At 37.7% G+C, this 23,303-nt stretch overlaps 1 protein-coding gene and 1 long non-coding RNA gene across 3 annotated transcripts in view; one reads left to right on the top strand and one right to left on the bottom strand.

The window, feature by feature from the left end:
- Window positions 1-7,095: 7,095 nt before the first annotated feature.
- On the bottom strand, window positions 7,096-12,456 carry LOC118162976. The gene is made up of 2 exons (XR_004748753.1): window positions 12,220-12,456; window positions 7,096-8,043 (listed from the first exon to the last, which is right to left on the bottom strand). It is a non-coding gene; the product is annotated as an uncharacterized LOC118162976 (long non-coding RNA).
- Window positions 12,457-12,554: 98 nt separating this feature from the next.
- MACC1 (MET transcriptional regulator MACC1) overlaps window positions 12,555-23,303 on the top strand; it is a 31,571-nt gene continuing 20,822 nt past the window's right edge. Inside the window, exon 1 of one of the 2 annotated variants that reach the window (XM_035319426.1) lies at window positions 12,555-12,872. In XM_035319426.1, coding sequence (XP_035175317.1) covers window positions 12,870-12,872 — 3 coding nt within the window. In that variant the 5' untranslated portion in view covers window positions 12,555-12,869. Of the gene's footprint in view, window positions 12,873-14,688; window positions 14,814-23,303 lie in introns of those variants that run through there. The other variant, XM_035319425.1, reaches the window with a different exon arrangement.

Here is a 23,303-nt window from a genome sequence, read left to right as displayed (position 1 = left end):
TAGAATAAATTGAAATATATTTTAAAATGTTAAAAAAAAAAGATAATCACAAAAATTGAACATCTTATTTGTGTAGTGATGGACTATATTTATAATTGTGAAACAATAATTGGTGTTTGATTTCAGGAAAATATCTGAGACATCTCATCAGAGGCCACTAAAGACTTTATTTCTGTATAATGATGGAAGATGAAACCATTCCTCTGCTTACTGTAATTTGAAGATTTTCAGGGATTTGATTTTGACGTCTGTGACCATGCACTTAATTTCTGTGGTCATAGAGCTTTTAATTGTAAATTATTTCTGATGAGAAATAATCAGAAGAATCATTTACTCTGCTTGGATCCTCTAATCAGGAAAAGAAGTTTAAGGCATCAAAACTCTTACTTTTTGAGTAACCAAAAAGAATTTCATTGATCTGCAAAGTTTTCAGTGTTCACAGGAAAAAAAGGAAAAACGAAAATGGTAAAAAAAATCTGAACAGTGTTCACCATCTTGCAAAACCAAGACTTGCACCACAATATCGTTATACTAACTAAGCTGAAGACATGCCTGCCTTTCAGAAGCTGAACACAATTTTATTCAGCTGCATTCTGAAAACAGATGTGATCCTGGAACCTTAACAGCAACTGGAAAAGGATCAAAACAAATGCACAATTCCAGTTACTCAAAATGAGATAACAGAAATCATGGCTCTTCAAATTGTGAGAGGTATTTTCGCAATGGTTTCTTGTAAACAGTATCCAATTGTGGTTGATGAAACAGCTAACTTCCTGAACAAAAAGCGATTGACTTTGTTCAAGCCTACATGGGTAAAGACAGAAGGTTCACATAGAATCCACAACATTACTTAGTGAGGAGAAGTAGTCATAATGGTAAAGACACAATATTTTATCAGTCCTAAGGCTCAAAAACTGTCATGGAAACTTCAGTAATGATGCCAATACTATGGAAAACTTCATACCATACATAGAAAAAAGAAGGCAAGAACACCATTTGCTCCTTGCAATGGCCATTCTAGGAATTTGGCATGAGTTGAGGATGAAAAATACTGCTATTGTACCTTATGTCACTGTAATTGTTTACCAAATTCTCAAGTTTAATTTAAGTGACACCAATGTGATGTTATTCTTCAGGCCACATAAAGAACAGTAATGATGACGTCATAAGGAATTTGACCAAAAGGATTGCATATGTGTAGGGAAGCACTGTTTTTAATTTTTGAGCTGACTAGAAAATGTTGCAATAGGAAAACTGGGAGAGATGTAGAAAAATAGTTTTAAATGATTGTTTGAAATGATTGCAAAGTATTGTGATTTTTTAAATTCCCAGTTTTTCACACTAAGTGTATGGAAAAGTTCCAAGTAGGGTAGACTTACTTTCCAATGCAAGTTGCAGCAAAGGAAAGAAAATCTTACTTCCGTCCACTCAAATTGCTGAAATCTGGAAATAAGGTATTAAGCAAAGATTAACACTTTGTAATTTAAGCGGTGGAATGGGACTGCAGTAAGAGGTCTTTCATAGTACAGAAATGTTTTTTTCAGACTATGTATGCAACAAGGAATACCCACCTGATACATTATGCTAGAAGAGCTCTAGCTACAGAATTCTTGGCAGGGAAGCAAGGATAAAAATCTGTGAGGGGTGTAATTTCTGAACCGCCATAGAAATTTTGGCAGGAATAATTTTCCCAGGGTTATATTCTAGGACAAATCCACCAAAAAGATGTGAAGTGAGAAATTTTTGAATGTACCTGAGATTCCAAGGATGAGGAAAGTTCCAAACAAAGTGTGGCTGACAAAAGTACACAGTAAATTCAACAAAGTATTTTATGAGTTTTTTGGGGACTCAGATAAATTCATTTACCAATGTCCAGCATTCAACCTTTGAACAAAAGAGGCATTAATTATATAAGATCTGGAAACTCATAACAGTATCAACCTTAATAGAAACATCTAGACATACTTTGGATGAATGGTTCTAATTGCAACTCTGATTGACTGATTTTCCAACTTTATCAGTATGTTTCCTTTCAAGATTCATTTGATTCAAGGTGTAAGAAATATTCCGGATGATGGAAAGGGGGATGCGAGGCTGAGACCTGAGTGGAAGGAGCTGGAATGGAAGCAACACTGTTTCAACCAGAAAAAATGAGTCCTTGAAGAAGTCCTTCCATATGTGGCAATTATTAGCAAACACTTATCTTCTCCTCAGCTTTAGCACTCACCCAGCATCACCCAGCGTACTTCCCTACCTGCAACCTAATGCTCCAGTTGCAGCTGGTCATCAAATAAAGAGCAGTAAAGGAACCAAGGTGAAAGTATTGCACATCCAGTGTATGAGATGTAGCTCAAGCTACATGGAAACAGAAGATAGGAGTCATGAGTATAAACTTCCCTTTCAGTGAGTGAGACTTGGCTGGTCATACCTGTTACAAGACAGTGTCAACTCACAAGGAGATTTTTCAAGTCAGATCTGAAATATGTATATTTTTTTAAGCCCCCAAAAAACAAATACCGTCTGTTTTCAAAAGCAGTGAAAGCAAATAACAATGGGCTTGGTGGCACTGATAATAAATGGAGTCTGTGGGCGTATTTAAGTACTCTCTTCATCTTAATGAGCTGTGGCTTTGATCCACAGTTTAACAATCATGACTAAACTTGCATATGATTTTACATGTTTACGAGGAAAAAAAATGTTGACTAACAGCTTGCAGCTGTTGCTGAAGAATCCCTTTCAAGACACTCATCAGGAAGATCACTGTTTGGACCTTTTTCAGATCCATAAATTCTTATTTTTTTCTCATATTTAAAAGATTTATGTGTAATGTAAATAGTATTTTACTATGACTAAATTTGTCCACTATTAATAAAGTGAGATAATGACCTCCTATTCCAAAAAGCATTTCTTTATATAGAAATGCAGTCCAAAATGCCAATAAATTAAGCAAGTGAAAAGATTGGATAACAATGTGAAAGCAAAAATGTGGGTTTTTATGTGGGCAAATATTTAGGAGCATTCAAATTATATAGTGTGCATTTGCATTACTATAGTCCTAGAAATTTTATTAAAATGTGCCAGCATCACTGCCCAATTTATGGATGTTTCTGAACTTGGCCTTCACCAAGAAAGGCTTGCAAAGGGAATCCTTATGAATTCTCTGTGATCCAAACTGTTATTTGAAACTGTCTTATTTCACAGATATTAACTGTTGTATATGTGTTTACTGAAATGCAAATATTCTTTTGTTACATTTGGGATATATTTACATCCTTTTTTATTTGTCATTCCTACTTGAACTTCAACACACAGGGCAGCATCACTGATGTTCTAAACTCTAGTTGAACACCACAACCAGCTTTGGTGCAGTTTAGTCACCCCAGAATCAGCTTCCTCACTACATTTGTTTGGGAGGAAAAATAAATAAATAAATGAGAGAAATGTGTATGGCACTAGAAGATGCTAGGTTAAGCGATTGCTGATTGTGTTGTTTTGATGGAAAATGTTTCCTGAAACCACCCATGTCATGTAATGAAGTCTAATGAAGATAATTGTTTGATCTTATCTTGCTTCCGTAGGTGTTAACAAAGGTAAATCATTACATTAAAAACGAAGACAAGAGCAAACCTTGCAAGATTTCTGAGTGAGCACTCCCTTGAGCCAATTAGCACCAAAAGTGTTCAGTGTACTGCAGAACCTGCCTTCCACAACAAGTCCCATAAAGAACTTGCATGTGGGCTTCAAAACCTAGCAAAGAGGAATAAAAATTTTCCTATTTCTAGAGCTTTCAGTTTTCAGGGACCTGGTGCACCAAAAAAATGTTTCATGTTTAACAACTTTGGTGGTGCACATTGGAACTGAATCTTCAAAAGATGCAAAATGGAAAAATGGAATTACTCCCTTTACTTCAGTGGAGTTGCTCTGATTAATAACAGCTGAAGATCTGGCTTTTTTTTTTTTTTTTTTTTTTTTTTTTTTTTTTAATAGCTGAATCATCAGCATGTGCTGTACTTAAATTATACTATTTATTACACCTTGCATGTTTTCTGTGAGCTGGCAATTGATTTTTAGCCAGACCCTCTGACAGTCCTAAAAGAGAAAACTTAAAACAAAGAGAAACATGATTTTGACAGAGAATGAGGTCAGAATATTATCTTCTTGTACTACTGTTACTGCTTTGTTAACAGCCTCAATCCTCAAAGTGATGGTATGTGGTGGTACCGCTGCCTCGTGCACTGGGAAGAAGTGCCTGAGGTGCCGGCTGTGGGTGGAGGACTTCTGTACCAGCACGCAGCACTCGGGTAATGCAGTCAGTAATTAGAGCCATTATTGTCATCAGGAGCAATTGGTGGTATTACTGAGTAAGAGGATTTCTTTCAAGTTCAATGGGCCCAGAGGTGGCAATTCCCAGAGCTGGCCAGTTCTGGGAGTGCCTCTTTTGTGGAAATACTCTTCAGTTCTGGCGCTATTGATTCCAAGGCATCCAGAAATGATCTTCCCCCTTTTTTAGGCAACATTAAAGACCTCCTAGGAAGGTCTCAGGGTCATCATGTGTGCTTCAGATTAGCCATGTGAGGACATTTCAGCTGCAGAGGAGCGTGTAGCGGTGGTAGACCTCTAAGTACCCTGTGCTGTGCCTGTGTATAGCTGACATGGGAGCAACCCCAAGGGTGTGCTGTAGCCTTCTGCTCATGCAGGGTTTGCAGTTCTTTCACAGAAGGGTGACAACTGGAAACTTCACCATGAGTTCTGCCAGGCTGCTTTTGAATTATTCTGTAGATAAAGCATTTGAGTAATGGCTGAGCAAAGGTCTGCATAGCTCTTACTGCCTGTGTGGCACTTGGGAATTAAAGTCAGGTCCTGCTTTCCCCTGTGATGATAATACCAGGGCTTTTCAAAAAGGAGTGGGATCAGCCTGCATTATGAGGAAGCATGATACACTCATAGTGCACCGGAAATTTCTTGCTATAGAAAACCAGATTTCAGTTCCAGAAATAGTGTTTTGCAAATCCAGTGGATATTCACAGAGCTTTTGGAAAATTACACTGCAGTTATTAAAAGGTGAGGCTGATGATGCTGTCTGGTTCATATCAGTTGCATGTGTGGCTATGAGATACATACTCCAAAGCTTAGATTCCAGCTCAGGAAAAAAATATGTACATATACAATGCAAGTATGATAATACCATTCCTAAATAGCAGAATACCAAAATACACAATTAAATATGTATCTGAACTGCATCAGCAACAGCAAGATTAGCTGATGTTTTGCTGACTCAGAAATTTAATGAATTTCTGAGTGGTTACATGGTTGAATAATTTCTTCCTCGGTGGTGTTTTTTTCTTTACTTTGTTATAAGATTTTTCTCTTTCCAAACAGTGAGAAACCATGTACCTTTTTACAGGTAATAAGTTCAGAGAACGTGATTGCTCAGATCCACAGTTCTGCATCTCAAATCTGGGACAAAGTTATAGTAGAATTTATCTGATTAGAGTTGCTATAAAAAAAATATAATAATAATAATAAAATTATATAGATAAATAAATGAAAAAATATGCATCTCATAGCTATACATTTATAATCTGCAAAAGTAATTGATTAATAATATGTGATCAATCCAGGTGTCCTTTATAATTCTATGCTAGTTTTGCACATATTTTTTTTTTTTTTCATGCCACAGACATCATATAAGTAATGAGTCCTATTTCTAATTGAATGCAACATTTGAAAAGAAATCTTTACACTTCTTAATCTGAAATACCAATATAGTAAATATAACTAATGAATTCTTAAGGTATTAGACATGAAGCAATGGGTGTGACATGTCAAATATGTAATAGACCAAGACTATTGCAGAAATATGCTGTCATCTGTTTTATTTTAATTGACTGCATTTCAAAGAAACGTCACTCTAAGCAACAACATGATCTGATTAAGGATCTTGGGTGACTAGTCCCTTCTTGCAGCTCCACTTACAGCTTTGCTGGTGACTTGTTATTTTGCTACTTTTTAGGGTTAGCAGATTAGTTACATTTGAGTTTATCATTAAATACAGGCTATGAATCAGTATTAAACTTAAAATGGGAGAAATGCTTTCTACTAAACTGGGGAAATGTTCTCTACGAAAAGAATCCTCACTTTACAATGAAGAAAACATTGAATTTGTGCCCCTAAGTTTTCAGAGTTTATTAGCTCCCATTTTAATGAGATATGATCTGTGATAAAGGAATAAATATTAGTTTATAGGTAAATTATGCTGTAATATCCGGGTAGCTTAAATCTGATTTTCAGAAAAACCTGCTTTCCAGCTAGGCACTAAACAAAAGTTTGACTTTCAAAAGCATCTGGTATCTTGTGACTGCCAGTGAGGCACCTGTGGCCAGATTTTCAAGTTCTTAACATTGTAGTTGTTGAAAAACTGGTCCATGTTGCCAAACTATATGGTCAAAGCCAGGCACATGCTACTTAATTCAGTAGACTTGCCTGGGATCTACAGTGAGATTAGATTCTAATTCTTTATGTTTATGTTGTATAATTGTACATAAATACCTCCCCCTCCTCCCCCCTACATGAACATTGACTAACAAAATGAAAAATAAAAAATAATTCCTATGAGGAAGTGGAGCTTCTGGAGCTTTTTTAAAATATATTTTTATTTTTATTTTTTATTTTTTTTTATTTCATGATTTTGTGTTTTGAACTGGATTTCTCACCATTAAAAAGGGACAAGCACTGAAACCTTTCTACAATTTGTGCTCTCATAGCAGTCCCTCTCTGATTGTTCTGTATGATCCTCTGATAATAATACAGTAGTCTTTTCTCCACCAAGTTTCTTAACTATCACTTTTTAAATGGACAAATCTTTCATGAAATTTGCAGCATCCTTTCAAATCTGAGATTTCTTTCCCTGCATTGAATTGAACTGAGCTGAAATGGCTAGTGGATTCACAAAATAGTGGCAAGGATGGACAGTCACAGACAGACTTAGGCATGGCACAACATGATTGTATGTGCCATTTTTCCTAAGGAAATTAGGCTAAAACCACCAGGCAAAAACGTTATTCAGTTCTCTAGTAACCAGTTGTTTTCTACCAAAGTACAGCAGAGTACAACATGTTTATCATTTCTAAAAATATAAGAAAATATTCTGAAATTGAAGAGTTTTTCTTGCTTCACCATTTATTACTCTAAGACACAAACTCCTTGGCCTGGACTTTGTTATTTTGCTTTTCCACTCCTGTGTGCAGAACTTTTGTTTACTGTCATGTAGAACATTTTCATTGGTAACATGCAATGTAAGTGAAATGATCCATATTAATTAGTCCAGGGGATTTAATGAGGAACTAGGAGAAAAATAAACATTTCTTAACCTGAAAGTTGATATTTTTTTCCCAGTCTACCTCTACAGGAATAAGTCTTACATGGCCCTGTCATCTACTACTGTTTCTGCCTTGGTTTTGGAGGCATTACTGCAAGCACTTCTCTACAATGGGTCTCCCTAAAACACAGCTTGGGCCACAGGAGTCTTTGTCTGTGCCTTATTGACTGAGTTGGTAGGCTTGCATGCTAAAGCCAAATTTGTTTTCCTTTTCTTGAGGTCACCTGGCACCTTTTCCCTGTGGGAATGCAGTGACTCTTCCGTGCAAAGAGAGCAGATTTTGCTGTGGATGAAAAAGGTTTACTAGGGACAGAGTGAAAATGGTATAAACACAAAAAGAAGTTGTTTAAGGAACTGACTTTGTACAATGTAATCTAGCAACTAACCAAACTACACAACTTTAATTTCAGAAAGGAAATGTTTCCATGTCACAAAAGATACTTTGTGGATCCTTCCCTAGGGCTCAAGTTCCAACCCACTTGCTATTTCAGGAGAGAAAGAGATTTTTCTTTACCACTGTTAGAGACCTTCCCCTAAGTTCCTTTTGGCAAACATGCTCCCCACTCAGGAAAGCTCTTGCTCTGGTATTCTTCAGTTCCAGTTTTCTAATTACCTGTTCACATTAATATTTTGTTTAGATAATTCTCTTTAAAGTTTTATCTTCACTAGAAAGCTAACAAGCAAATAAATAAAACCACCTCTCTTTTAAAATAATGTAATAATAAAGTTATTACATTCCATTAATGTAAGGTCATGGTATACTTATTCCTTCACTAAGATTAATACTAGAGAAAAAACAACGATTTGCTGACTTCCCTCAAGTTGTTGATATATGCAAAACAGAGCAACTGTGTTTTCACCTAGACTTCATGATTTATTTATTTATTTATAAACAAATTTCAGTTCTTGGTTCAGCTCTCTGTGGATAATTTTTTTTTTTCCAGAGTACAAGAAGATATATTAAAAATAGATATAACTTTTGCTGCTCAATATATTTTCCTTACTAATTTCTATGCTGCAGAGTGTTGTTTCTTTTTTCTTTCTTTTTTTTTTTTTTAAAAAAAAAAAAAAAAGTCTTCACCTTGACTGAAGTCTAAAAGATGTCCTGCTCAGAGCTCTCCATGCTTTGAGATCTGTCTTTCTGAGCAGCTAACTTTCTGAGAGCTTTCTAACTTTGCACAGGGCTGCATCCTGCACTTCAGAAACCAGGTAAAGGCTTTCTGATTGCTTTGGGTCACTGTTTATCAAGAAAGGTGGTTTTGCCTGCATGGGTGGAGTATTCATTAATATTTGTAAAGCCTGCATTGTATTGGAAACTTTTGTTAGTGTAAGTAATGTCCCTTAGGAATGTGATTTTTGGCAATGTTTTATGTTGGCAACAGCCCTAACGTGGATGCAGAGCTGGCAGCATCAGTGCTTTTGCTGGTATAGATTATACTCAGGGTTCTGGAAACAGTAAAACCAGCCCAAACTGCTTCTGCCAGCATAACTATGCTATCAAATATTTTCTAGCATAGACCTGGCAGAAAACCAGTTCTCACCCCCACACATCTCTTGCTTATTAAATATTATTTCACTGGGAGTTAGTTACACACAAGTTGTAAACATTTTGTGTAAACATCTTTGGCCAGGATAGTCTCTGTCATGGAAGCTTTTCTGCCACTGATGGGAGGAGAAAAAAAGCCTGTATTTGACCATGTGTGAGTGGCTTATTTATATACAGAATGGCCTGACATTGTCCTTTTTATTATTATTATTATTTTATTTTATTATCCATGCATCACACATATGCATAGATAATGTTGTAGTGGCAACAGCTAGTTTTCATGAAAATCATCATACAGGTAACTGTCATGTAGTTTGGGATTTATAATGCCTTTTTTCTAATGGCACAATGGACATGGGCTTCATATTTGCTTTCTCATGAGCTTTAGAAACAACTGAAACAAATGGGATGAGAACAATATGTAATGCACTTAGAAACCCTGGTGTTTGTCATTCTTCTAATAAGAACTGCAGCAAAACTAAGATCAGTCCAAAAAAGATAGTCTGCTTTCTGCCCAGCTATCCAGTATTTTGAAAACAAAATTTGTTTACAGACGGAACTGAAGTGAACCCTTTAACCCTGTAATCATTGCTGGTTTTAGCCATCAAAATATGTAATTATTTTAAAAAACAAACAAAAAAGGAAAAATCAGTGAGACGGAAAGCACATACTGTAATCAAACAAGAAGTGAAGACATGGCTGCCACATCCCATATACGTTATGTTACATCAAGCCAGAACGCAACTTTTTACACTCCCAAGCTTTCCAGGATCCTGCCACCACTACCAGTAAGGTTGCAAAAGCCAAAGGATGTGGTTTGGTGGCAATCACCCACTTCTAAAGTGAGGTAAGTATCCCATTATGTTGCTTATGCCCTGGAGTTGGCAGCCTAAGCTGCTGCTGAACAGTTCTTCTGCCCTTGCTACACTAGTCAATGTTTTCATATCAACTGACCCATCATGTTCAGCTTTCATCTGGGGCTTCCTATGCCTCAAATATATTCCTATACTTTCCTCAACCATGTGTTCTCAGCTTCCTAACTTTCCATCTCAAAATTAACATAATAAGCCCCAATTCTTTCCCAGCATATTCCTCCAAATTCCATTGGTTTCAATGACAAAAACATATCTGTTTTAAAAACATATCTGTAAAAGTGGATTGAGCTTGTCAAACAAACACACAAACAGACAAACAATAAAGTGAGAAATATATTGCCAAATGAGACGGTGAACATCTGCTATTGCTTTTGTCTCCATGTACAGCATGTGGGTTTCCCCTCTACGCAAACAGTGTGGTTAATTAAACACACAAAATTGCTTACTAACTGTCCACATAATACTTAGTACTCCTAAAACCTAACAGTCTAAATGGAAGATTTTGCTATGAAAATGAGTCAAGCTGCAGAAGACAGTGTCTCATCAAATGATGTTCAAAGAAAAGTTGCGGCAGAGTATAGGTTACTATGGTCTGGAAAAGGAAGCAGATGGGTCAGATCTTTTTCTGGAGAAGTAATAGGGTTGCAGTGTTGTTTTTTAAACACCTACTTTAGATGTCTTTAAGGTAAACTCAATTATGTAACAAGACAGAAGTAGAAGACTTTAATAAAAATATGGGAACTAATCATTGGTCACCCTTGTATAGGATACCCAGATAAACTGTGGAAATACTCAAGCCCAGTTTAGAAGCCCAGAAGTGAACTGGAATTCTGTAGGTGCTTTATGTATCAGCAGAGTCCCACAAAGCTACAGGTACAGATATCCTCTATAATAATTCCCTAGTTGACAATCATATTAGATTGACTGAGCTTTGATTCATTGTTATGAAAAGAGAAGCTAAAAATAATCAGCCTAAACTTAACTCTTCCCATTAAAGTAAAATACCATTAATGTTTTTTAAATTGTTCTTTGAATCAAAAGAATGGATTGTCAAAAACATCTGGCTCTAAAAATGTTTCTACTAGGAAACAAAATTTCTTCTTTTAGCTAATAATCTACCCAGAGAAATGAAGTCTGAGATATTTTAGCTAAGTAGACATTTTAAAGAACAATCTAAAATAATAGAAAAGGTTTAGAAATTTGGAGTTTATGACACCAATATCTTCATTTCTAATTAAATGGTATTAGTATATAATGAGCTTCAACTGGTTTGGGTGTGCCATTGTCATCAGTATTAGAGACACATGATAGACAGTTCCTACACACACACAAATGTGTGTATATATATATATAACAAAAATTTAATATTTACTTTCTCAACTGATCCAAGTAAGACACCAAGCATCCCTGGAAATGTTTTCCATATCCTTCTTGTGTCTAATAGAAATTTATCTGAACTACATATTTTATTTCCAGACCTTGAGTTTCTAAACTAGACCTTTAGATCTTTATAGAGGCAGTGGAAATAGAAATCAATTTTTATGTAACACTTTTAGTACAAAGTGAGTATCCCTGTTGTGTTGTTCAGTAGTACTACTCTGACCTCCTACCTCTGACAGGACAACTGAGCTCTCTCAACAGCGTATCTAGTTGATTAGGGCACTTAGAGATGGGGCATCTCTTTTTTTTCATCTCTGTCACAGTCAATGCCTGAGTTTGTTGTAGGAAACAGAAGAGATTCCCACCTTAAAATCCCCAAAAATCAGGTAGGAAAGAGTGTTTTATGGATTAAGGGGTGGGTGAGAAAGTGTTTCATTCTCTGAAGGAATTGAAATGTTGTAGGTGCTGCAATGGATTGACCCTTTAGTAGAAATGATATTGGCACCCTTCCTGCTAATACTTTTCCCCTTCATTTTTTCCAGATGAAACTATTTGCTGAGTTTGACCCCACTTTGCTACATTTCTCACTGAACAAAACCATGCATGTTGGCAAATAATAACGTTTGTTGGAAATTGCCCTCCTGTATTGACATCGTCTCCCTAATAAATATCCAGGATTCTGTTTATTCTCCACCTTTTTTTATCCTGTTGGCTTACACTTCAGCTTTTTGGAGGCAGGCTTAGAAGGTCCCTTTTTATCAAAGGAGAGCTTCAGCTCTGAATCTTAAATGCCACAAAAACACTGATAGCAAATAAAGACAAGACAGGAAAATCATTTCTTAAACAACTCCCTGTGACAACCCTGCTTCAAAGGCCATTTATCTTATCTCTCTCTGGCTATGATCTTTGTCCTTCTAATCCCACAAAACACTGAAATCAATATTGCAGCACCTGCAATAAAATGTTTAGGAAAACTTACTATTTCCTCAAGGTCACAGAGCCCAAAAGGAAATATTTATCCCCGAATGTCTCTGCCTCACCTCAACAGTAGATATCTTCTCAGGCCATTGCCACCTCTTGTTCATTTGCTTCCTCATACCCACTTGTCTGATTACCTTACATGCACAGAGATGCCCAAACCGGTCCTACAGGTTCATGTGATTTTGGTCACTGTGTTCATTGCCTGTAAATCTAATTATTTCTAGCCTCAAACTTTATCAGAAAGTCATCCTTTGTCCCCCTCCCAGGGTGTTCCACAGACCTGCAACGTGACATGAAAGTACAAAACCTTAACCATTTTCTAGTGCCTTATTAGGAACGCACATTTCCTTTTTCTTTTCCATGTGTGCCTATCTCTCCTCCCCAAGGCGAAACTCCCACACCACCTCTCCAGGTTTCAGGTGTAATCAGAAACTAGCTGAAGGTAATTATGGGTAATGTAGTTTCTTCACTTGCTGCTGTCTGTTTGTACAAGCGGTGTCGGGTACCTGCTAGACTGCAAATTCCAGCAGGCATTTCTCAGCACCCTTAAGAGACAGGCACACGCCAGGTGTGCTCTCAGCAGCTAACCAAGCCCTCAGCACGCTGGAATTTTTCAAAGCTGGAGCAAAAAATAGGTGCTCTTTCAACAGTGTTGATGTCCTGAGCCACGGCTTAATTTGGATCTAGGAGAAGGCTGGTAGTTTCCAGAATGGTGAGTGTTTTTTTTTTTTTTTTTTTTTTTTTTTTTTTTTTTTTTTTTTTTTTGGTATTGCTTCTGTTTAAAATACTTTGGAGGGTCTGAAAGACTGCAGTTATTATTAACCTGGTACTAATGCTGCAGTCTGCTGACTTGTTTCTGGGCATAGCTAGTGCCAGGTACCTCTGGAGAAGGTGCAGAACCTGTGTATGTTTGGGTTGTATGATATTGTACCCTAGGGTGGTCTGGGATGTGTGGAGGAGGGCACCATACTTGCTAAGTGCTGGCCATTGCCTTTCCTGGTAGCATAAATAATGGTGAACCTCTTAGAACTTTAAATCAGCCAATTTTAAGCTGGCCTTCTGTGTCTTTCTTCTTTTATGAAATAAGACACAGCTGGTAGGTGGGTGTGCATATGTAGCGCTTTTATTTGCCAATTTATTTTGTTGTTGCCATTCAGTTCTGTTTTTCTTTAAGCACTATATGAACCAAAGTATTACTGTTGATGTATGCAGCAGTTGGACTGGCCCCTAGCTTTGTGAGTTAGAGATCTGGAACATGCAAAAGGGTGCTGAACATCATATCACCACCCTCTCTGTTAATAAGGCAGCTATTAGAAATTGGAAAAACAGAGTTTAAATAGCACATATACTTCTGACCTTTAACATATTTGTACTGTATTAAAATGATCTTTGAAAGGTAATATCTCTAGGCTAAATACAGTCAAATGCTGACAGACCTTGAACAAACTCTCTCTATGGCTAAAAAATGACAAGTAGAGCTGTCCAGTCTGTTTAAAAAATAAAAAATTCCTACCCCCCCCCAAACAAACCCAACCACACATTTAAATGAAAGACAAGGGAGAAGCAGTTCTTGATCTCTTCCCACCTGCTGTTGCCACTCCTCTAATAACACCTCTGCTTTGATATAGATTTCTTTTTTAAGGGAGACTGCTCAAAATCTTAAGAACTTGAGAATAATTTCTGGCTGCCTTCACTATGAAATGGCAATAGGTATCCTACTAAGTAAGGGAGGAAGGGGTTCACTATTACTGGGTAGATCTTAGGGAGGCACAAATTACCACATTGGCAACACTCTCCCTAGCCCAAAACCATGTATTTGACAGAGGTTAACGTGGAACAGCCCAATGCAGAACTTACACATTGAAATTAGTTGCACAGTGTCTGTGTTGGTGGGTGATATACGAGGGGCTTTACAGCACAAGTGCAAGCTGGGTATTGTCTTCCTGGAAGCCATAAAATAGCGTTTACCTTGGGTACATTAAAAACAAGGAATATCTATAGTCATATCCACTAAACTATTTAGTGCAACGATATCCTCTGGGAATGCGTTCAACAAGCTAATTATATGTTGCAGTAGAAGGCTTATTGAGTATTAACATGTTTGGTTTAAAATGTTCCTCTTCCTGCCTCTCTCTCCCTCTCTCTCTCCCTCCCTACCTCTGTATGTCCTCACCCCCACCCCCCTTACAAAATGGTTATTTGGGTTCAGTTGCACTCTTAGCTCTTATTCAGCTTCCTTTTAATTCTCGATCATAGTGACTTTCAATTTGTGGCCAAAGAATATCTGTTTGGTCTCTAAAGGGTTTATATGAAGGTATCCTACAGAAGGAAAAATTTTGAAATTCACTATGTCTCAAGTCAGATGCCTTTGCTTTCTCTTTTCCGCAGCAGATAAACTCAATTTCTTGAGAAATTGCTTATGTTCACGATATTGTAAACTTTGTCGTGAGTCCCTGCAGGGGAAGTTCACTCTTGAAAAACAAATGCAAAATAAGTGGATGAAACACCAAAACACATACAGTGGAGGAATATATGTCCTGCTAATGTAAAAGCCAAAAGTCTGAATTCAAAGAATTGATCAGTCAACCCAATCTGATGGTCACTGAAGGATCTCCTGTATGAATGACTGAGGTTTCTGGCAATGGCAGCTCAGGTATGTCAGACTTCTGCACCACATATTCTATGTGGTATACTTGGATGAAAATAAATAAATAATACAGTAAGCATAAATCTGCCTGGAACTGTAGGAAAAAAGATAGAGGAGCCTATAAGATACTTCATAGGATCCTAAGTTACCTCCCAGATCCCATGATGGGAAATGGAATGTGGTTGGAGATAAAAAGGAGCTATGTCAACAATGTCCCTTTCCTGATATTTCCATACTCTGCAGCTACCACAATAAGCTTACTCTGATTTGACCTTACATCTTTACAATTTCTACTTCTTTTGTGCAATCCTTCTCCACTCATGCCTTACCCTCTTTCTTGAATTCTTTTCAGTCCTTCTTCTTCTGCTCTGTATTATCAGTAGACAGTTTTCTCAGAAACTGAACTCCAGAGTAAAGTTGAGGCCATGTACTAATATAAAACATACATACATTGGTTTTGTAATACTTATATTTTATATTATATATCCATATTTTCATTTGCTTCTAAGTACAGCCCAGTATCTTATCTGCTTTCCTGGTATCTTTGGACTTCAAGAAAACATCCTTATTAAACATTCCAGAATCATGCATAAACTTTTCATAAGAAACTACAGTTAGTTTAAAACTCAATCTACATGAATAATTTTAAATGGCTTCTCCAAAAATGCTCTTATCTGCAGCAAGATTAATCTCATGCTATCCAGTTTATTTAGATTTCTGGAAGTTTTTTTTTGCAAATGCTTTCACTTCACTTTTCACCGACCTTACCTTCCCACCCTCAAGAACTTTAAATAAAGTGCCTGCTATGTAAGCATAGGTACTGATGTACTTGCCAAGGAGTGGTAGCAAAGTTGAATGAGGGTTTTGAACTACTAAAAACTTCAGCAAATTGAAGCAAAGCCTTATAGCTTGCAGCAAGTGATATTTTGGATTCATGGTGATGGGGATGAAAGGCTTTTAGGTTTGGATGTGTCTAGGTATTCCTTTCAAGAAATTTTTTAGGAGGTGTGTGCTGTAATGGTACGAATCCCTTTCCTGCATGGATGAACTTCACTGAGCCAGCCTGATCAGGAGGAAGCCAGCTGATAACGTGGTTGAAAGTTGCATTATGTACATGTGGGTGCTGCCTCCCTCCTGCTTTGTGGGTGACTCTGAAGGATGGAATGCTCTGGAAAGCCTGTGAACATTCTGGCAGCCTACAAGAGGCTCTTCTAAACCTTCTGCTCTTGTGATATATACTTACAAAGACTCTGGATGACAGTTATTGGAATCCAAAATGTAAACAATTGAATCAGTCATTTTCTTTAGCTTGCTCAATGGGAAAAGGATCTTTTCAAGTTATCAGAGGAGCTCTGTGAAACCAAGTACTTAATAATCTTTGTATTCCTCTTTACAACATACCTGTGAGACGGGGAACTGCCATTTTACTTTTGGTGAAGTCTTACTTTACATTTAAGTTGCTCTAATGGCTACCTGCTGCTGAATGGCATAGTCCCACTTCTTGTACCTTGCCATTACTATTACTTCCCACAGACCAGCGCGGGTGAACACTGACTCATTGATGCCTGGGCCAGCTCACTCTAAGACCAGATAAGTACCAGTGTTGATGCAAAGGAGGAGTAGGACTGCTGTTTTCTGGAGCAGCCAGCCAGATGGCATCCCCAAGAGCAGGCTTAGCCTTAATCACAATGCTGGATGAACTTGTCTCTTGCCTATTGTCTTTAAAAACTTGGGGGATTTAACACTAGCTCTATCCCAAGCTTGCTCTGAATGAGTTCTCTAATCTCTCTCTCTCTCTCTGGAAGCATACAATACTTACCTGTTTTAAATAGGAGCTCACAAGTATATAAGTTAATTCTAAAATATTGACTCTTACTTTAATTTGCATTGACTTCTGGTTAAAAAATAATGGTATTAAACCAGTATGCACTTTAATTTACTAGTCCAAACTACTAACGGCATTGTTTGTTCATTGTGCCAGTCCTTTTGCCATCACACCAAAGTGAACAACTTCTTGCCTATTGGCTGTATCACAGAGCATTCATGCAATGACTTGATGAATTGTTGGAGTTCCCCCAGAGCATAGGCCTGTCAAGAATAAAAATTTCACCAGTAGACTCAAAGCTTGTGAGCTATTGCTGGAAGATCCTACAGCCTTATTTCAATCCTATAATCTAATTGGGATCAATCCTTGGGTATGTATTTACAAGGAGAAGAAACTGTATTTCTACATATGCTAAGCAGTGTAATTAAAAGGAAATGACTTTGCCTGAAATAACTAGGGGGAGGGGTGGGGCAGCTGGCAAGGCTTTTAGGTGGTTTGTTTTTATTCATAGATGATCTCATGCAATAGCAACTCTGAGCCCTGGGGTAAAGCCTGCAATTCAGTGATCTTATTTTTGAATTCTCTCGCTTTGATCCACTAGCCCTATTTTAACAGATCCTCTCTAAAGGTGGGGGATGCAATACAGCAAGGAAACAAGAATTATTCGTTTATTCATAGTACTGCCCTAATTCCTGTAGCACAAATTGTCACCTGTTGCGCCGTGTGAAATTATAGTGCCTTGAAACTGAGTAATAGCTGTTTGTTCTTCTGCTCAGTGCGTGCATGCATGCTTCTCTCTCTGTTGTTTTTGGCTTCCCATTTGAAATTTGGTCTGTTTAACTTGCTTCCTGTAAACTGTATACAACTATGGAGTGAAATGAGCAACGTGACAAATACATTTGTAAAAATGCATTAGCTTTCCAAGGCAACATCTAACAATTACCAGCAGAAGCAGCTGAGAACTGAGGGTGGGGGTGTGGAACAGCTAAGCATAACCCAAGACAAGTCCCTTGTTTTTCCATACCTATGACAAACTACAAGCTGGCAAGGGGAGAAGCTGCCTAGTCCTTCAGCTAGAGAGTAACATAGGGCATGGATTACACTAACTGAACAAGCTCAAAAAGCCACAGTGTTAAACTCCATGTAGCTATATGGATTGTGGCAGAAGCCAGCATGGCTTTCCTGGTAGGATAACAGCTTTTTCTTGATGTGCTCAGAAGCATATGAGGGGTGTATGAATCTAGTTGTAAATTGTAATCATCCTAACAGAAGCATCATAATTTCTTTATCTGATCAGTGGAGAGCATAAAGGTGCATATAGTGGCTCCTGGCTTACCTGTGCTCTGGCAGACAGCAGGGCACTTACTGCTCTGCCAGCTGGATCCCTCCCACAGTGTCTAGCTTGGTTTGCACCATCAGGTGTCTGCTAATATGACTGCTAAACTGAGAAGTGCTGCTAATCTGGAAAATATGTAAGAGTCCTTTGCACCTTGGAATTCCCCAGTGTGTTCTTAACAGTCATGATTGTACACCAGTCACAAAACACACAGTCAGGAGGTACTGTGTACAGTACTGGTATACTCTCCAGAAAAATGATTTTTTTTTTTTTTTTTTTTTTTTTTCCCCTCCTCTTTTTTTTTTCCCCCCCATGTTTTTTTTTTTTAAAAAAAAAAAAAGAAAAATTTTTTTTAAGGTGGAGTTTAAAAATTTTTTTTTTTTTTTTTTTTTAAGTGATAAAATTTCAGGCTTTTAAGTTTGGCTACTAGTCATTTGTTCTACAAGATAAAAAAAAAAAAAAAAAAAAAAACATGGAAGAGAGGAAAAAACCAATGGTGTGTGTTTATTTATGTACATATATCAGTAATTTTCTGCCACCTGTTATATGTAACTACCATTTACTTGTATGCAATTTTGATACATGATTTCTCCTCTTAGCTGAAAAGTGAGGCCAAACCTAGCCATGCCAAAGGCTCTCAGGAGGTGTTACGACTACTTGCCTTGTTCTTAAGTTAATTGCCTTCTCAGAGTGTGAATGCTTTGGAATTGAGAACGGCTCTTGTGGTATTTATGCAGTGACTGTTAAAGCCCTGATCATAGTGGGTGCCTTTCTTCCCAAGGCACCCAAACATCCTGTGCTCTGTCACTGGTTTCCTGTGTGGTCTGGGACAAGTTGTTTGGAGCCAGATTTTTTAAGGGGCTTAGTGCTTGTTTATGTAGTTCTTACAGTAGGAGTGGAAGACACGTGAATGTGGCTATCAGTCTCTTTGTGTTTTAGTTTTCCATCTGTACACTGGTCTATCTCCATTCCCCCCACCCCCATCCCTGCTCTTCCTTGTCTTGTGTATTAAACAATCATCTCCTTGTGACCAGGATGTGCTTGCTATGTATGTGTACAAAGTTTAGCAGAGGGATGCTGTTGCAGATAGGCCTGCCAAAATATAAATGAAAAAGTAAACCAAAACCCTAGTTTGGATCCCACCATAATATAAACATCAGCTCAGGGTCTCAAGATTGGATGTCTCTAATAATTTCAGTTCAATAAAAATGTATTTATCTTGGCACAATAATAACTAGGTGAAAGTCTGCAGCCTTGATTCTGCATAGGGAGAGTAAAGATATTTGCTTTGTTTCTTTTGGCTTTTAAATCCTTAAATAAATCAAATCTAGCCATCCTGAAATAAAACTGGCAGCTATAGGAGCTGCCAGCTTTTGGACTTCTATGGCTGTTGCCCTCAAATTTATGTTTCAAGCCCCATTCCTTTTGGGACAGGTAAGTCTGGGAGGTTGAACTACCTACACCTTTCTTGGGTGGCAAATTGACCCTCTCCTAATAAGGAGAAAGTGGAGTGAAAGCTCACTTGCGCTCTCTCTCCAGGCAAAAAATCTTTGTATGGATTACACTTTAAGCTTTGTTTGTTTGTTTGTTTGTTTTTTTAACATTGACCTCTAAAGAATATTAAGAGAAAAGTATTTGTGTGGACGTTAGTGATTCAGCATATGAATGATGATGACAGCCATTGAGTTAGCCTTGTAAAAACTTGCTAAGATCACTAGTGTCAGGTGAATTTAATGATCTCACTAAATAACATAATCTGACAACTTTCAGAACAGAACAAACTGTTCAGTTATGTTTGTCAAGGCAGTTTGGGTTTATAGTCATGGTGTGAAGCTGAGCACAATCTGCTGTAGTTCTGCGAATCATAACTTGCACCAAACTCGACACGTCTTCTCATGTTGCTATTGATGAACTACTGACTGATACTTCTTTTTTGGTGGGTGTGGATGGCTATGCAATAGCTAGTAGAAAAACACAACAATATATAAAGTTTTTTAAGCCAAAATTAATTCAGATTTTTAGCAAAAATGTGCACGTTTCTGCTTATTGCAGACTACAAATATAACCCTAGGCTGAGATGTTAGTAGCTGACCTAACCAAGTTAATGCCTAGGCAATTTTGGTGGTTTTACCGTGCTAGGCAGCTGAACACCACAACCGCTCTCTCACTCCCCCTCGTCAGATGAGGAGGGGAGAAGTAAAGGAAAGAACAACTCACGGGTTGAGATAAGGATAATTTAATTAAAGAGAAAAAATATTATTAAGGAAATATTATTATTAATTAATTCAACTAAAGGGAAAAAAGGGAAAGGGGAAGAGGGAGGGGAGGGGGAAGGGGAATAACAAAACAAGTTAGGCTATGTGGAAGTGCAGAGGAAAGAAATTACTCTCTACTTCCCACAAATGAGCGATGCTGACCACATCCTTGAAGCAGGGCCTCAACGCACATAGCCGGTGTTCGGGAGGAGGACAGACGTTTTCGCAACGAGAGCCCACCCCTCCCTTCTTCTTCCTTTTTCCACCTTTTATTGCTGAGTGTGACATCATAGGGTATGGAATATCCCTTTGGTTGGTTTAGGTCAGCTGCCCTGGTGATGTTTCTTTCTCACTTTTTTGCCCACCCCCTAGGAGGGTTAGAGAAAGTCCTGATGCTGTGCCAGCACTTCTCAGCAGCAGACACAACACCGGTGTGATCCCACTGCTGTTCTAGCTACAAGTGCAGAGCGCAGCATAGTATGGGCTGCTGCAGGGAAAGTTAACATCCCAGCCAGACCCAGTACAGCAATGTTTGGACAATGCACCTCTGCAAATACTTGCCAAATTAAAGTTTAGGTGACGCTTTGGATTCAGAATGTATCTCCTTGGAGCTTTGATTTTCATACCTTCTGCTCTTCTTGCTCTCTGTAATAGACTGGTCTTGGCTGGAGAATCCTATGTTCTGCAAATTTCTGCTTCTCATCATCAATGACTTGAAACCATCAATGACTTGAAAGAAGGATTACATAAGAAGGGGACTGAAAATCTCGTGATAAATTTCACAGTCAGGATTACATGCATCTGTAGCAAAGAGATGTGACAGGAATCTCCTGTAAGAACAGCCAAGGAAAAAAAATATCTTAAGCAAAGTAACTTGCCATCACACAGCAGGGTGTGTTTGGTTTGAAGCTGATAAATTAAATATTCAAATGATATCTGCATGTTTTGACACTTGTATACTTTAATCAAGGAACCCCTGACAGTGATGACAAGGATACGTGTATAATGATAGAAGTGAGTTGTTTGATCTGAAGTATTTCAGCTGCATTGTACATGTGCTCTGTATATTTGTTTCTATAGCAAAAGGTATAAAGTATGAGACTTCATTTAAAAAAAGTGTAATTTCACTTATATGAATCTGCGTTATTTCACATAACACATTTTGAACCCTTATTATCTGGAGCAGTAGGAGCTGGTTAAAGGTGTAAAACTCCAGAGTTCCTGCAACGAGATGAGATGGGTAGGGAAATGTTTGATCATCAAAGGCAGCAACTTCACAGAAAAGCTGTGAAGTCTTCCTTCTACAAGTGGAGCAAGGACAGTAAGCTTATAAAGATGATACAAACAACAACAACAAAAAAAAAACACATTTGTTTAGGGGTGGCATTTGGAAGATGTTGCTGCATAGGCTGAATCCTCAGAGTTAACACATGGCAGATACCTCCAGCTTCCCAAATAAGAAAGTCAAAAACTATAAAGTTATTAAACTGAAATTTGGGCCACAGGTATATTCCACTTGTAACCTTTTACCTGGTTTCTTTCAGTGTGAAGCAAATGTTACTCTACTGTTACTGACCAGACTGAAACTGGCCAGTTAGAGGAACTTCAGCTCCATAAAGGCAGTGACCCCACATGAAATGAATGGCCTGTGCTGGTGCCTGTAGGGCCTCTGAAGCCTGGGCTAAGTGTTCCTTCCAATCTGCTGTATCCAATGTAAGAGATGCTATTGGCAATTTCTCCCAGCAGGCAGAAATTGGCCTCCCCTTCTGGAAGAAGAGTATCTGACAAGCCTCAACACTTGGCATAAGAATTGCCTATTAAAGTAATATTTGTGAAACTAATGCAGCTTTGCATGATGCTTAAATATCCTTGTAGTCCCAGATCAATTTTCTTTTTTTTTGGTAATAGCCTATAGAGCTGGAACCAGTGGAGACTGGAGTTAGGGTGCCTGTAGCAGCCTGAGTGGTAGGGCTGTTAGAAAGAGAAAGGTGGAGCTGTGTTGTTGCTTTTGGGGGTGAATAGAGAGGCAATAAGAGGTTAAAAGCAGCATAGGAATGTCTGGGCAAAAATGGGGGACTTTTCCTATTTGAATAATTTCAGAGGTCATCCAGCTGTCTGTGAGAACCTCAGGAATGGTTTCTGTCTGAGTCCTCCAAGGGAGGTAGGAAAAAGAAATAAAAGTTCTTGAAGTGTTTTCAGTGGGTAACCCTACCTGCAGCACTAAAATAGTGTTTTTTTTTTTTTTTTTTTTTTTTTTTTTTGTTTTTGTTTTTTTTTTTTCTTTCTTTCTTTTCTGGATGGGAAACCTAGGTATTATATCCACCGAGGCATTATATCCATGCTAAGCGTATGTATCACAAAAGGGAGAACTTCTGGGAAAGACACTGTTGTGCAATGGTGAGAATGAAGGTGGATAAAGAACATAGGGACTGGAAGAAGAGGAGAACTGAAACAACTATCTCACACAATGATAATTCTCACTTTTTCTCTTTGAAGTATGACCTTGTCACCACTGCATAAACATAGATGAGATTGGATGTGCTATTCTAACAACCAGTAAGAAAAGTATAGGCTCCCTCTTCTCAACATAGAGGAACAGAGAATTCAGCCAATGAACTTGTAAAGCAACAAGATTTAAGAACTAAATTTTGACATGTAAGAGCATGGAATTTATTGGGAGCTTGTTGTCTCAAATCTTCTTGAATTCAACTGTTTCCTTAGAGTAACATCCATGGAGATACTGTAGACCGATTTTTTTACATATAATAGAATTGCTGATATTCTAGATTATAAAACTACCAGCAATGTTAGAAGCAGCCCTTCCTTTGTTTTCTTGTCTTAATTCTTCTTCTGAAATATGTAGTCTGCTGTGATCAGAGATGGATTATTATAAATCTGATATTATGTGGCAATTTCTCTTCCTCTGACTTTTTTTTTTTTTTTTTTTTTTCCTGGATTATTACCACTTCGTAGTCTATCTGGTTCTATTATTTCATATTAATCATATTATTTCAGTAAAAGTATGACATTTTAGTACTGTTGATAAGAAGTAGTTAAGGGTACAATTTAGATTCAAATGT

This window comes from Oxyura jamaicensis, chromosome 2 (assembly GCF_011077185.1).
Source record: "Oxyura jamaicensis isolate SHBP4307 breed ruddy duck chromosome 2, BPBGC_Ojam_1.0, whole genome shotgun sequence".
Lineage (NCBI taxonomy): Eukaryota > Metazoa > Chordata > Aves > Anseriformes > Anatidae > Oxyura > Oxyura jamaicensis.
The sequence above is the reverse complement of the archived record's forward strand: the minus strand, read 5'-3'. Positions and strand labels throughout refer to the sequence as shown.